Source organism: Lactuca sativa, chromosome 9 (genome assembly GCF_002870075.4).
Source record: "Lactuca sativa cultivar Salinas chromosome 9, Lsat_Salinas_v11, whole genome shotgun sequence".
NCBI classification, from domain to species: Eukaryota; Viridiplantae; Streptophyta; class Magnoliopsida; order Asterales; family Asteraceae; genus Lactuca; species Lactuca sativa.
The window spans coordinates 34520929-34535285 of NC_056631.2; the positions used below are offsets into that span (position 1 = coordinate 34520929).

General features: G+C 44.0%; 1 protein-coding gene across 1 annotated transcript; it reads left to right on the forward strand.

Annotated features, from left to right (window-relative positions):
* Positions 1-11735: 11735 nt before the first annotated feature.
* LOC128128904 (uncharacterized) lies at positions 11736-12845 on the forward strand. The gene is made up of 3 exons (XM_052767656.1): positions 11736-12181; positions 12252-12321; positions 12366-12845. Exons 1-3 carry the CDS (start codon positions 11736-11738, stop codon positions 12843-12845), a joined length of 996 nt encoding a protein of 331 aa, XP_052623616.1.
* Positions 12846-14357: the final 1512 nt, after the last annotated feature.

The following is a 14357-nucleotide window of genomic DNA, read 5'->3' on the forward strand; positions in this document are numbered from 1 at the left end:
TGTTGTTACTTATCTTATGGATGATACAATATTAGCTGGTGATGATCATATTCATGATCAACATGAATTTCCTAAGGAGTATGAAAATTTCGGGTTACAGGATCATGACTCTCTACATAATGTTGAATTTCAAATATCTGAGAGTAGCAATCTAAATTTAGGTGAATTTATTTTATAAGTTTTTAATATGTGTTATTTTGTGTAATAATAATGTTGAAAATTTGTGTTGTTTTTTGTATTTTTGCGTAGCTTGCACTTGCAAATATGAGGATCCATTAGAACACATTCAAGATCACATGTATGACAATTCCGAATATTATTTCGGTGAATCTAGTAATCATAACCCAGATGATGTATTTTAAGTATTTTGTTCGCTTTTATATATTTTTATGTATCTATTACACATACTCTTATTAAAAGATGCAGAAAATCAATTCGAGGTCAATGACAATGAGACAAATTATACTATAGATGATGATAACATGCATTGAATTTCAGAAAGGTTAGTATTTGATAAAAATATATAATTTAATAAACTAGATTAATTCTTTGAGACTTTTTAAAATTTTCTTTTATGCAGAACAATCTCATGTTACACATGATTATGTCTCTCTTGGTGGATCATCGTATTGGATTCCTGTTGTTTCAGACAGCATCAAACCTAAAATCAATTCAATTTTTGATTCATATACAGCAGCATTATCAATGTATTACAATTATGCATCATTAGCAGGTTTTGATGTCAGGCTTGGACCATTTAGAACAACTGAATCTGGCATTACCACACAACGACATTTGCTATGCAATCGGGAAGGTAAACCAACAACCGCTAAAGTGGATACTTTGGACCCTCAACATAACAAGATTCAGAGAAGGAAAGACTCATTTAGATGCGAATGCAAAGCGAAAATTGTTGTTATAATGTTGTTGAATTTGTTGAACAACATAATCATATGTTGTTTGGTAAGGACAATATGTTTTTGTCTCGTACAAAGAGGAAACTTGATTATTCACAGGAGATGTTTATTCATAACTTGTCAAAGCAAAATATTGGTTCCTCAAGAGCACATAGATTGTATTCTGTACTTCAAGGTGGTTCTGAGATTCGAGGTGGGTTGGTTTCTGATTTCAAGAACAGTACGAGAAATCTCAATTCTTACATAGGTGTCAGGGATGCAAAATTCCTTGTATTGAAGATGTTGGAGAGGAAAAAAAATATCCCAAGTTTTTCTTTCGATTTTAGAGTTGTCGAGAAAAAATTGAATTCGATTTTTTGGGCTGACGAAACTGCAAAGTACAACTACAATGCTTTTGAAGATGTTGTCTCTCTGGATGCCACATTCAGCATGAATAAGTATTATTAAATTTTGCAATCTTGTCACATAATTTTTTATTTACTTGAATAACGCTTAACAAGTTTTATATTTTTAAACATATATGATATGGCTTTCGTACCTTTCACTGGGATAGATAATCATAAGAAATGTGTGACTTTTGGCGCTGGACTTTTGAGTAGAGAAGATGCTAGTTCTTACTCCTGGTTGCTTAGATCATTTTTGAAATCATTCAAAAAACAACCTACACTTGTTCTTACAGATCAAGATTCAGCTTTAAACAAGGCTGTTAATGAAGTATTTCCAATGTCAGCACATAGGTTTTATATGTGGCATATTACAAAAAAACTTCCAAATAAGGTCAGCATTTTTTTATATTTAAACCAAACTCACTATGTTTACCTTGTTAGCACATATTATGCAATTAGAAATAAAATAGTTCAGAACAAAATATATGCCACAACTACAATTCATTACCGGCTTTTGCTAGAATCTAAGATACATTCTTCAAGAATTTTAAAGAACATTCTGTTGGAATTCAAAGTTTGCATAATTCAGAACTTGCATTCATAGTGTAACACATTTTTTTATTTTATACTAACATATATTTTTTTATTCAGATTACATCCCAACTAGCCACAAACTCAGCCTTTCGAAAGCGTTTTCACTCCATAATTTGGAATTCTAAGCTAGAACCACATGATTTTGAAAAGGAATGGAAATCTTGTTTAAATGAATTTAACATTTCAAATAACAAGTGGTTGCAAGAGATGTATGGGTTGCGTAGACGTTGGGTACCTGCATTTTTTAAGGACATACCGTAACGACCCAATTTTCACGTCCAAAAATTTCGTTTTTAAAACATTACTTCAGAAAACATTAATAATTAAAAACATTGTTTGATCAAACCACATCACAACGTAAACCATGTCTAAAAGCCAAATCATACAACCAATCGAAATATCAGAGTATCAATCCCAGGGTAAACTCATAAATGCGGAATCAAGGAGTGTGTGTGATGAGCCGCTACCGTGCCTGCTCCTTCCCCTTGGCTGAAGAGGTACCTGAAACAACAACTGAGAAACGTAAGCACAAAGCTTAGTGAGTTCCCCCATCGTACCACATACCATACAACACATATCATACATACTGCCAGACTATTCTGGGGTGCCTGACTACCTGGTACGGCCATTCTGGGGTGCCGACTACCCGTGCGGCCATTCTGGGGTGTCGTCCTACCCGTGTCAAGCCATTCTGGGGTGCTGACTACCCATGTCAAGCCATTCTGGGGTGCTGACTACCCGTGTCAAGCTGTTCTGGGGTGCTGACTACCCGCCAGTCCTGACAACCGATCCTCGGGGACTATTTCACCCCTACTGCTACTACTATCACATATCATAACATAACATATTATCAGACATATCTGGGGTGTCTGAACTACCCTTCGGTCCTAATAACCGAACTCAGGGACTGCTCCCCTCCTACTACCTCTAACTCATATAACAGATCATGCTAGCATATAAACATAACATCACATACTGTCAGACGTATCTGGGGTGTCTGACTACCCTCCGGTCCTAACAACCGAACTATACTACTATCACATATAACATATCATGCTAGCATATAACATATCAGGTAGTAGCAAACCTAGATGATATCACAGAGACAATCATCTATCATACGTCTCCTATTGGTGGGTCGGCATTGTGGCCTTAGACCCACCGCTACTGGAAGGTGACTCACCTCAAAGTAGCCGCTGATCTGATCGGGAACTGACTGTCTACTGTTGCTGCTGCTGCTCCGGAAATCCTCCGGCTGTAATTCCCACAACATACTCAATCAAACACCGCTAACTGTCCTTTGGGTAAAATGACCATTTTACCCCTGATCATGCCCTAAGTCAAAGTCAGAGTCAACTTTCAGTTGACCTGACTCGCCGAGTTGGCTCTCCAACTCGCCGAGTCCCTACCCAAACGATTGTCCTGAATCCCGTTTCTACTCGTCGAGTTAGACGATGACTCAACGAGTTCTCCTTCTAAACTGATATTCAAGTCCTTCATCCTACTCGCCGAGTTGTATGAACAACGCGTCGAGTTCATCTTCATCCGATGAACACTTATGCTGCGACTCGCCGAGTTGTATGAACAACTCGCCGAGTCTGTTCTTGATCTAAGGAGATTGCCTTGAACTCGCCAAGTCAGGGCATTGACTCGCCGAGTTCCTCCATGGATGAGTTCAGCTTCCGACTCACTGAGTCACACCCCGTGACTCACTGCTCACACTCGACACTACGAAAAAGGGGACAACTTGAAGACTCGCGAGCAGACTCGCCGAGTCAGATGAACGACTCGCCGAGTCGTTGCCATGCAATCACCAAATACGCGGTTTTGCTCGATTCCAGTCCATGCCATTCACAGATCTGGGTTCCTAGAGCATGAATCACACGTAAAGTTTCCAACTTTACGTGTAGATACTCACCAATGAGGGATTTAGGGCTCAAAATGCCTCAAAAGGGTAAATCTAGGGTGAACAAGAAACATGGGTCCATAAAGGTGGTAGATCCAGGCTCCTGGAGCTCGATTCCACTTAGATCTATGAGCTACTCTGCTTATTACGAGTCCTCAAGTAAACACAAGCTTGGAAATGGTTCATGAAGGACTTTAATGGGGCCATAAGCATGAAAACATGGGGGAAAACGAGCCATACCTTAGTGAACACTCTGAGATAGCTCAAAGATGCTTGACCTCCTCTTCTCCTTCTTGATCTCCTCTCCTTCTCACTCCAAAGCAGAAACTAGGTGCTACAAATCTCCCTCACTTATTTTAGACTTCGTCCTCGAAGTCTGCTGCTCAATCCTGAAACAGCTCGGGGTAATGCTCCATCATCTCGTCCACCGGCTCCCAAGTCCATTCCGAACCCTTGCGGTGCTGCCATTGCACCTTCACTAGCTCCACCCTCTTGTTCCTCAAATCCTTCAACTTCCTGTCGAGGATTGCGACTGGGCGCTTAATGTAATTCAGGCTGTCATCAACCTGAATATCCTCTAACAGCACTACTGCTGAGTCGTCCACTAGGCACTTCCGCAGTTGAGAAACATGGAAAGTGCTGTGGATCTGGCTGAGCTCGACTGGCAGATCCAGCCTATACGCCACCTTGCCCACCCGGGCTACAACCCTGAACGGCCCAATAAACCTCGGGCCCCACTTTCCCCGCTTCCTGAATCGAATGACGCCCTTCCAAGGCGACACCTTCAGGAGAACCATATCCCCAACCTGGAACTCCAGGTCGGATCGGCACTTGTCGGCGTAACTTTTCTGCCGACTCTGAGCAGTCTGAAGCCTGCTCCGAATCTGTTGGATCCTCTCGGTCGTCTCGAGCACCGCTTCGGTGCTCCCCATGACTCTCTGGCCTACTTCACCCCAGCATATCGGGGTCCTGCATGTCCGACCGTACAACATCTCGAATGGGGGACGGTCAATACTCGCGTGATAGCTGTTGTTGTAGGAGAACTTGACCAAGGGAAGGTAGGTATCCCAGCTACCACCGAAATCCAACACGCATGCCTGCAACATGTCCTCCAAAATCTGGATGGTCCGCTCACTCTGGCCATCCATCTGCGGGTGAAAGGCGGTGCTAAAATACAAGTGAGTGCCCAACTCGTCATGAAACCTCTTCAGAACCTGGAAGTAAAATGCACATCCCTGTCCGAGATAACCGATACTGGCACCCCGTGCCGCGCCACGATCTCCCTGATATAGATGTCGGCCAATTTCTCGGCCGATATGCTCTCCTGAATCAGGATAAAGTGAGCACTCTTGGTCAATCGATCCACGATGACCCAAATCGAATCCACCCCACGCGCGGTCCTGGGAAGCTTTGTGATAAAATCCATCGTGATATCTTCCCATTTCCACAGTGGAATATCCAACGGCTGCATCTTGCCATGAGGTCTCTGATGTTCGGCCTTGACCTTCCTGCAGGTCAAGCACCGCTCGACGTACCATGCCACATCCCGCTTCATGCAGGGCCACCAATAATCTGGACGAAGGTCCCTATACATCTTCGTCGCCCCGGGATGAATAGAGAATCGGGACTTGTGCGCCTCCTCCATCAAGATCCGGCGCACACCTCCGTGATACGGCACCCACACCCTACGGTGTAGTGTCAATAGTCCTCGGCTATCATAATCAAAGGAGGAAACCTGACCCACCACACGCTCGCTCTTCCGATGTTCCTCCTTGATAGCCTCCTGTTGAGCCTCCCGAATCTGCTCCAACAGGGGAGTCACTATGGTCATCCTCATGTACGTATCCCTGATCGGCGCCGCCTTGCGGCTAAGCGCATCAGCCACCACGTTGGCCTTCCCTGGGTGGTAAAGGATCTCACAATCATAATCATTCACCACGTCCAACCACCGACGCTACCTCATGTTCAGATTCGGCTGATCCATGGGGTACCTCAAACTCTTGTGGTCCATGTAGATGGTACATCGAACCCCGTAGAGGTAATGCCGCCAAATCTTGAGGGCAAAAACCACCGCCCCCAACTCCAAATCATGCGTCGGGTAGTTCGCCTCGTGAGGCTTGAGCTGCCTCGAAGCATAGACAATGACATGCCCCTTCTGCATCAGTACCGCGCCCAACCCTGAAATAGACGCGTCGCAGTATACCACAAAATCCTCTACGCCCTCTGGAAGGGCTAAGATTGGCGCCTCGCACAATCTCCGTCTCAGTGTCTCAAACGCAGCCTGCTGCTCGGGTCCCCACCGAAAGACTACGACTTTCTTTGTCAGTCGCGTCAGGGGTCAGACTATCTTGGAGAAGTCCTGAATGAATCTCCGATAATAGCCTGCCAATCCTAGGAAACTCCGAATCTCAGATGGAGACTTCGGAACCTCCCACTTCATCACGGCCTCGACCTTGGCCGGATCGACCAGAATCCCGTTCTGGTTGACAAGGTGTCCGAGAAATTGCACCTCGCGCAACCAAAACTCACACTTGGAGAACTTGGCATACAAGCTCTCCCTCCTCAGGGTCTCCAATACCTCTCTCAGATGCCCCTCATGCTCTTCCTGTGTCTTGGAATAAACCAAGATGTCATCGATAAAGACTATCACAGACCGATCTAGCACCGGTCTACATATGCGGTTCATGAGGTCCATGAACGCGGCAGGAGCATTGGTGAGCCCAAACGGCATCACCACAAACTCATAATGGCCATAGCGCGTCCGAAACGCGGTCTTCTGCATATCCTCCTCCTTGACCCTCATCTGATGATAACCCGAACGCAAATCAATCTTGGAGAACCAAGATGCTCCCTGAAGCTGGTCAAAGAGGTCATCAATCCTCGGGAGTGGGTAACGGTTCTTCACCGTTACCTTGTTCAGCTCTCGGTAATCTATACACATCCGATGCGACCCATCCTTCTTCTTCACGAACAAAATCGGGGCTCCCCAGGGTGAACTACTCGGTCGAATGAATCCCTTGTCTAACAGCTCCTGCAGCTGTGTAGACAACTCCTGCATCTCAGGAGGAGCCAACCGATACGGTGCCTTGGCTATCGGAGCCGCACCAGGAATGAGGTCAATCCTAAACTCAACCTGTCGCTTCGGAGGTATCCCAGGAAGCTCCTCTGGAAAAACATCTGCGAAATCTCGCACCACCGGAACCTCGCTCACCGTCGCCTTGCCCGCCTCTCGGGTATCCATCACATACACGACATATCCTGCGTATCCCTGCTGAAGATATCGCCTAGCCCTCGCTGCCGAACAGACTGCAGGTCCACACTGTGGCCTCTCGCCATGAATCACTAACTCTCCCCCACCTGGGGTCCTGACTCGCACTAGCTGCTGTGCGCAATCTATCACCGCCCCATTGGGGCTCAACCAATCCATGCCTATAATCACCTTGTTCCCACGCAACGGAATGGGAACCAAGTCTACCAAGTAGCGCTCCTCAAACAAACGCAATACGCAATCTCGAAACACCATCGATGCTCGCACCGATCGATCATCAGCAATCTCTACCTCTAAAGGGCAATCTAACTCGCCCGAAGTCTCATGAAACTTCTTGCTAAGCGCAAGGGAAACAAATGATCGGGATGCACCCGAGTCGGACAACACCTGAACTGGGATGTCGTTCACATGGAACGATCCTAATGCATACATATACATACAGAGCACATATCAATACCATAACATCATAAAAATAAAATAGAGGGAAAGAATCATACCCGTCACCACATCGGGTGCGGCGCGTGCCTCCTCGGTAGTCAGCTGAAATGCCCGGCTCCTCACCACTGGAGCCTCTGCCTTGCCCTGCCGGCCATCCGTGATCCGTAGGGTCGCTGGAGCTGGCGCCTTCACTGGCGCTGAAACTGTCAACTGGGGGCAATTGGCCTTCTTGTGGCCCCTCTGGTTGCAGTGGAAACACAGCAACTCAGACGTCTGAATAACTACTGCCAGAGCAGTGCAATCCCTGCTAAAGTGCCCAGACTTGCCGCACTTGTAGCAGCCTGATGATCCCAACCTGCACGCCCCCTCGTGCGGCCTGCCGCATTTCCGGCAGCGGCTCAGTCCTGACTGGCCTTTCGGCCTACCATCTGATCCCTTGGGCTTCTTCCCCGAAGCCCCTCCTGTCTGTCCCTCCTCTGACTTCTGTTTCCGGATGTGCTCCAAATCTATCTCTCTCCCTCGCCCTGGCAATCATGGAGTCCAAGGTGGGGAAAACTGAAAAACTAACGTGCTCCCGGATATCAGCCCGGAGCATGTCATGATAGCGGGTCCTCCTCATATCCTCATCACCCGCATACTGGGGCACCAACAGTGCCCTCTCCCGGAACTTGGCGGTGATCTCCGCCACAGTCTCCGTCGTCTATCTCATGTCCAGAAACTCCCTGACCAGCTGTTGAAGCTCGACAGCCGGCGCAAACTCTGCCCTGAACCTGGTCACAAAGTCCGACCAGGTCATAGCCTCGATAGCTGAGGCTCCCAACGAGTCACCCACTGACTCCCACCAATCCCGAGCTCGGTCCTGTAAACACCCTACTGCATACCTCACCTTCGACCCCTCGGGGCAGAAGCTAGTCAACTGTGCAGACTCGATGTCTGCAATCCATCGCCTGGCAGCAATGGGGTCTTTCACCCCATGGAAATCTGGCGCACCACTGCCCCTAAAGTCCTTAAAGGACAGTGTGCGAGGACCCGACTGGCTAGATGCCATGTCGCTCCTGAACTCCCTAAGGCGTTCCTCCAACTCGATGATCCCCTCCTTGATCGACCCAAAGATGATGGGGGTCGACTCAAGGATGCCTCTGGTAATCTCTGACGCGATGAACTCGCGTAGTCCCTCATCTACCGGCTCGGAACTTGATCCCGAACCTGACCCCTCTCCTGAACCGCCATCTATCAGCCTCGATTGAAGTACCACCATTCTGCAAATACATAATACAATCATTAGTGATACTGATACTTCCTGAGGGATCACTGCTACTTACAAGTTCCCTGGTCTTATCTTGGCCTTCCTTGGTTCGGGTACGGATCCTCTGCTTTCAGTAGTACGGGCCCATACTGCCTTCCACATCTATCCGTACCTTCTTCAAGGAATGCCTCGACTCCACCAGATCCCCTTCACTACCGCTGATCACTGCTATACTCATCCTAGGCTTGCCCTAGGGAAATCTCTGGTTCTACTCTATCCAGTCCTCAGCAGCTGCAGGCCTCCTTGTAATGCCAATTAGCCATTTCCCGAATACCATCACATGTGACGAGGCTCAGATAATCCTTCGAGTACCCGACTCGTCCCTACAACAGTTGGACTCAAACAAGAGCTGCGCAGTAGGATCAAATCCGGCACTCTGAGATTATTCAACCCTGATCACATGTGACGTGACGTATTCGCCTAATGGCTAACTCCCATTATTTAGAGTCCCACATAGCACGAAGCAAGCAGCATTCAGACAAGGGTAACAATCTCAATCAACTCTATCTGCTTATAGGAACTGTACTAGCATAAAGTGCTAAGCTCATACTATCAGGCATAACCTAATCAGGCTATCCTACTTGCTGTCTACTCAATAACTAGCATGCAATTCTCATACAACTGAAACACATAAAGCAGGCACATAAGGCATTACTCCTAGATCCTTAGTCCTATTCTAGCATGCTGTTCTACAAAAGCTGATAAACATAACATAAACTTGTATGGGTACTTTGGGGAATACTTACTTGAGCTCGGCCGGTCGCGCACATCAAACACTTCGTTCTTTCTCGAAACTCTTTTCTCAATTTTTAGAAAACATTTTCTTTTAGAAAATCTTTTAATCCCTCGATTTGAGTTCAGACACCCCCGAAGGTGTGTCCGAATCCCTCAAACCAGGGCTCTGATACCAACTTGTAACGACCCAATTTTCACGTCCAAAAATTTCGTTTTTAAAACATTACTTTAGAAAACATTAATAATTAATAGCATTGTTTGATCAAACCACATCACAACGTAAACCATGTCTAAAAGCCAAATCATACAACCAATCGAAATATCAGAGTATCAATCCCAGGGTAAACTCATAAATGCGGAATCAAGGAGTGTGTGTGATGAGCCGCTACCGCGCCTGCTCCTTCCCCTTGGCTGAAGAGGTACCTGAAACAACAAATGAGAAACGTAAGCACAAAGCTTAGTGAGTTCCCCCATCGTACCACATACCATACAACACATATCATACATACTGCCAGGCTATTCTGAGGTGCCTGACTACCTGGTACGGCCATTCTGGGGTGCCGACTACCCGTGCGGCCATTCTGGGGTGCCGTCCTACCCGTGTCAAGCCATTCTGGGGTGCTGACTACCCATGTCAAGCCATTCTGGGGTGCTGACTACCCGTGTCAAGTTGTTCTGGGGTGCTGACTACCCGCCGGTCCTGACAACCGATCCTCGGGGACTATTTCACCCCTACTGCTACTACTATCACATATCATAACATAACATATTATCAGACATATCTGGGGTCTCTGAACTACCCTTCGGTCCTAACAACCGAACTCGGGGACTGCTCCCCTCCTACTACCTCTAACTCATATAACAGATCATGCTAGCATATAAACATAACATCACATACTGTCAGACGTATCTGGGGTGTCTGACTACCCTCCGGTCCTAACAACCGAACTATACTACTATCACATATAACATATCATGCTAGCATATAACATATCAGGTAGTAGCAAACCTAGATGATATCACAGAGACAATCATCTATCATACGTCTCCTACTGGTGGGTCGGCATTGTGGCCTTAGACCCACCGCTACTGGAAGGTAACTCACCTCAAAGTAGCCGCTGATCTGATCGGGAACTGACTATCTACTGCTGCTGCTGCTGCTCCGGAAATCCTCTGGCTGTAATTCCCACAACATACTCAATCAAACACCGCTAACTGTCCTTTGGGTAAAATGACCATTTTACCCCTGATCATGCCCTAAGTCAAAGTCAGAGTCAACTTTCAGTTGACTCGACTCGTCGAGTTGGCTCTCCAACTCGTCGAGTCCCTACCCAAACGATTGTCCTGAATCCCGTTTCTACTCGTCGAGTTAGACGATGACTCGACGAGTTCTCCTTCTAAACTGATATTCAAGTCCTTCATCCTACTCGCCAAGTTGTATGAACAAGGCGTCGAGTTCATCTTCATCCGATGAACACTTATGCTGCGACTCGCCGAGTTGTATGAACAACTCGCCGAGTCTGTTCTTGATCTAAGGAGATTGCCTTGAACTCGCTGAGTCAGGGCATTGACTCGCCGAGTTCCTCCATGGATGAGTTCAGCTTCCGACTCACTGAGTCACACCCCGTGACTCACTGCTCACACTCGACACTACAAAAAGGGGACAACTCGAAGACTCGCGAGCAGACTCGCCGAGTCAGATGAACGACTCGCCGAGTCGTTGCCATGCAATCACCAAATACGCGGTTTTGCTCGATTCCAGTCCATGCCATTCACAGATCTGGGTTCCTAGAGCATGAATCACACGTAAAGTTTCCAACTTTACGTGTAGATACTCACCAATGAGGGATTTAGGGCTCAAAATGCCTCAAAAGGGTAAATCTAGGGTGAACAAGCAACATGGGTCCATAAAGGTGGTAGATCCAGGCTCCTGGAGCTCGATTCCACTTAGATCTATGAGCTACTCTGCTTATTATGAGTCCTTAAGTTAACACAAGCTTGGAAATGGTTCATGAAGGACTTTAATGGGGCCATAAGCATGAAAACATGGGGGAAAATGAGCCATACCTTAGTGAACACTCTGAGATAGCTCAAAGATGCTTGACCTCCTCTTCTCCTTCTTGATCTTCTCTCCTTCTCACTCCAAAGCAGGAACCAGGTGCTACACATATCGGTGTCTGGTCTTATGAGAACTACATCATTATCGGAAGGCCAAAATTGGTCGTTTCAGAACAATACCCTTACTGGTTCTTATCTTTTAATGTTTATGATGACATTTGAGGCTGTTATGGAACGGCAAAGGCGTAATCAAGTTATCAACGACTTTAACACTGCTACAACACTTCCTAGATTCATCACATCTAGTCCAATTGAAGCACATGCTTCAAAGGTTTACACTCGTAAAAAATTTTATCAGGTGCAGAAAGAGATATCAGATTCTGATAACATTTGTTTCCAAATGAGTGTTACTTCTAATAATTATGTTGACACAATTATTGTTTTGGAGAAGCAAAAGAACATAACAACAATGCAACCATCAAGTCCTGATGTTGATTACAAAATCGACGAATACCATTACGATCGTCTTACACAGGATACCCAATACATCGTACGTTATTACTTTAACAATGCGTAATTATTTTTTTTAATCACCCAACAATACTTGATTACTGAAACTCATATTTTTTCATACATATTCCAGGTTGCACACTCAACAACAGATGGTTCATACAAATGTACCTGCATGCATTTCGAACATGTCGGTCTTTTGTGTAAGCACATATTTTGTGTTTTTAAGTTCTATACTATGGAGCAGATTCCTGAAGAATACATTATGAAACGGTGGCGTCGGGATGTTGTTCCAACAGAATTACTTAAAAGACGTTTTTCTAATTCTTTACTAGACTCTAACTCTGATATGACGGCTATTGAAATTTTTTCAAACGTAGATCGTTGTGTTTCCTTTTTAAGCCATGATGCCTCGAAGTTAAAGTCATACCTTGAAGAGTTGAATAAGCTGAAGAAAAAATTTGTAGATGATTGTCCAGCCCTTGAGATGCCATCAAGAGAATCATTCTACAACCAGATTATAGGCGTAGAATTAACTAATGATGCTCCCGATATTGACAACCCATCATATGTTAGTAATAAGGGAACTAGCAGTCGTGGCAAGATATTAAAATCAAAAAAAGAAATGCTGCAAAAAGTTGGTTTGAAGCCTAAGAGAAAGTGTACTTTATGTAAACAGATGGCTAACCATGACAAACGAAATTGTCCCCTTAAAAAACGTGTCTAACTAGCATCTTTATATGTAGTTTCATCTTTAATTATTTTACTGCTTTCAAATTTCATCGTATTTAATAAAATTGTCATACATTGTTATACACTTTTGGATATTTTGTAACAATTTTTATTTACTATTAATGACTATCCTAACATGTAACAACATAACATTCATACATTCTACCACGATTAAGGTGCATCTTATCTCAAATTCAAAATTAAAACAAACAATAAAAATCATAATGTTCATACATTCTCATACTTGAAAGATAGCACATATATTCTGTAAGAATATATTGTAAACATAACACTTAGCAGTTTCCTTTTTAATTGAACATGTCAAATGTACACATATGATTCTAGAAAACCAAAACATACATGTGCATTACAAACCATCTTTCAACAACTCATTTTTTTACACTTTACCATTTGTATCATAAGCTATTATATTCTTCCAGAACATTATGTACAATCAAATTGAACAATTCTTACAAATGACTATTTTGTATCCCATATGACATATATCATCGAAACAATCATGGTAAATCTTAATCTTCATACATTCTACCATTTATACTTAAACATATACATTCCATCAGAATATCATGTAATCACACTTAAAACATGTTACATACACCAAAACTGTCTACACTAACTTGTATCAAACTACTGCAACAAATGCATATCGTAATGTATGATTTATAAACTGAACTTACATGTACATTACAAACCATCTCCCAACACATTGCATATTTTGATAGCTTTCATATCCATATACATATTCCAACATCAATCAAGCAGTAACAATTACCAAAAAATAAATTCTACTACATCAAACACCATTCACATTAACCTGTTTCTAAAAACAAACAATTCTAGAACATATTAAAACACATCAAAATTGCTCCCATGCAAATAAGTTAGACCAAAACAAACAATGTTACCAAAAGTCTTACACCATATAACAATCCTACCATGATAAACTATTACCCCAAAACACACAATACTAGACCAAACTAAAAAAAAAATAAACTTAAACCAAACATACTACCAAACGTCTTTGAAAACCAACCATCCTAACATCATAACACTCCCATATTAAAAACGACGCCTTCCACGTTTATGCTTCTCCCTGATTTCCTTCACTTCATTCATCATAGCCAATATCTATAATGGATCAAGCCTCTCATATGCTTCTGCATCTTTCTCCAACATACTTTTATGTTTGTTGTACTCTGATTTCATAAGCTTTGCCATGTATTTGATTCGTAGATTATTTAATGCAATTAAATAAGTCGGTTTTTTTCCTGTAAAATCGCAATCCCAACGCCCTTCATTTTCCCCCATATATGACTCCATATGCCTCATAAGATATACTCCACAGTCTGATCCTTCTTTCTCTACTTTCCATGTCATTTTCATTACACGAGCTTTAATCTTGTTGAAAGCTGTTGACTTTTGGTAATTCTCTGTTTTCAAATAGTTCCCAAGCAACTTTTTCTGAGATACAAAACAATAATTTTAC

Excerpts from the sequence above, each read along its gene's own strand:
- LOC128128904 (XM_052767656.1), top strand. The coding sequence starts at position 11,736 with ATGAGAACTACATCATTATCGGAAGGCCAAAATTGGTCGTTTCAGAAC. Across the intron at positions 12,182-12,251 it reads CGTTATTACTTTAACAATGC|GTTGCACACTCAACAACAGA; the intron begins GTAATTATTTTT and ends TACATATTCCAG. Across the intron at positions 12,322-12,365 it reads CGAACATGTCGGTCTTTTGT|ATTCCTGAAGAATACATTAT; the intron begins GTAAGCACATAT and ends ACTATGGAGCAG.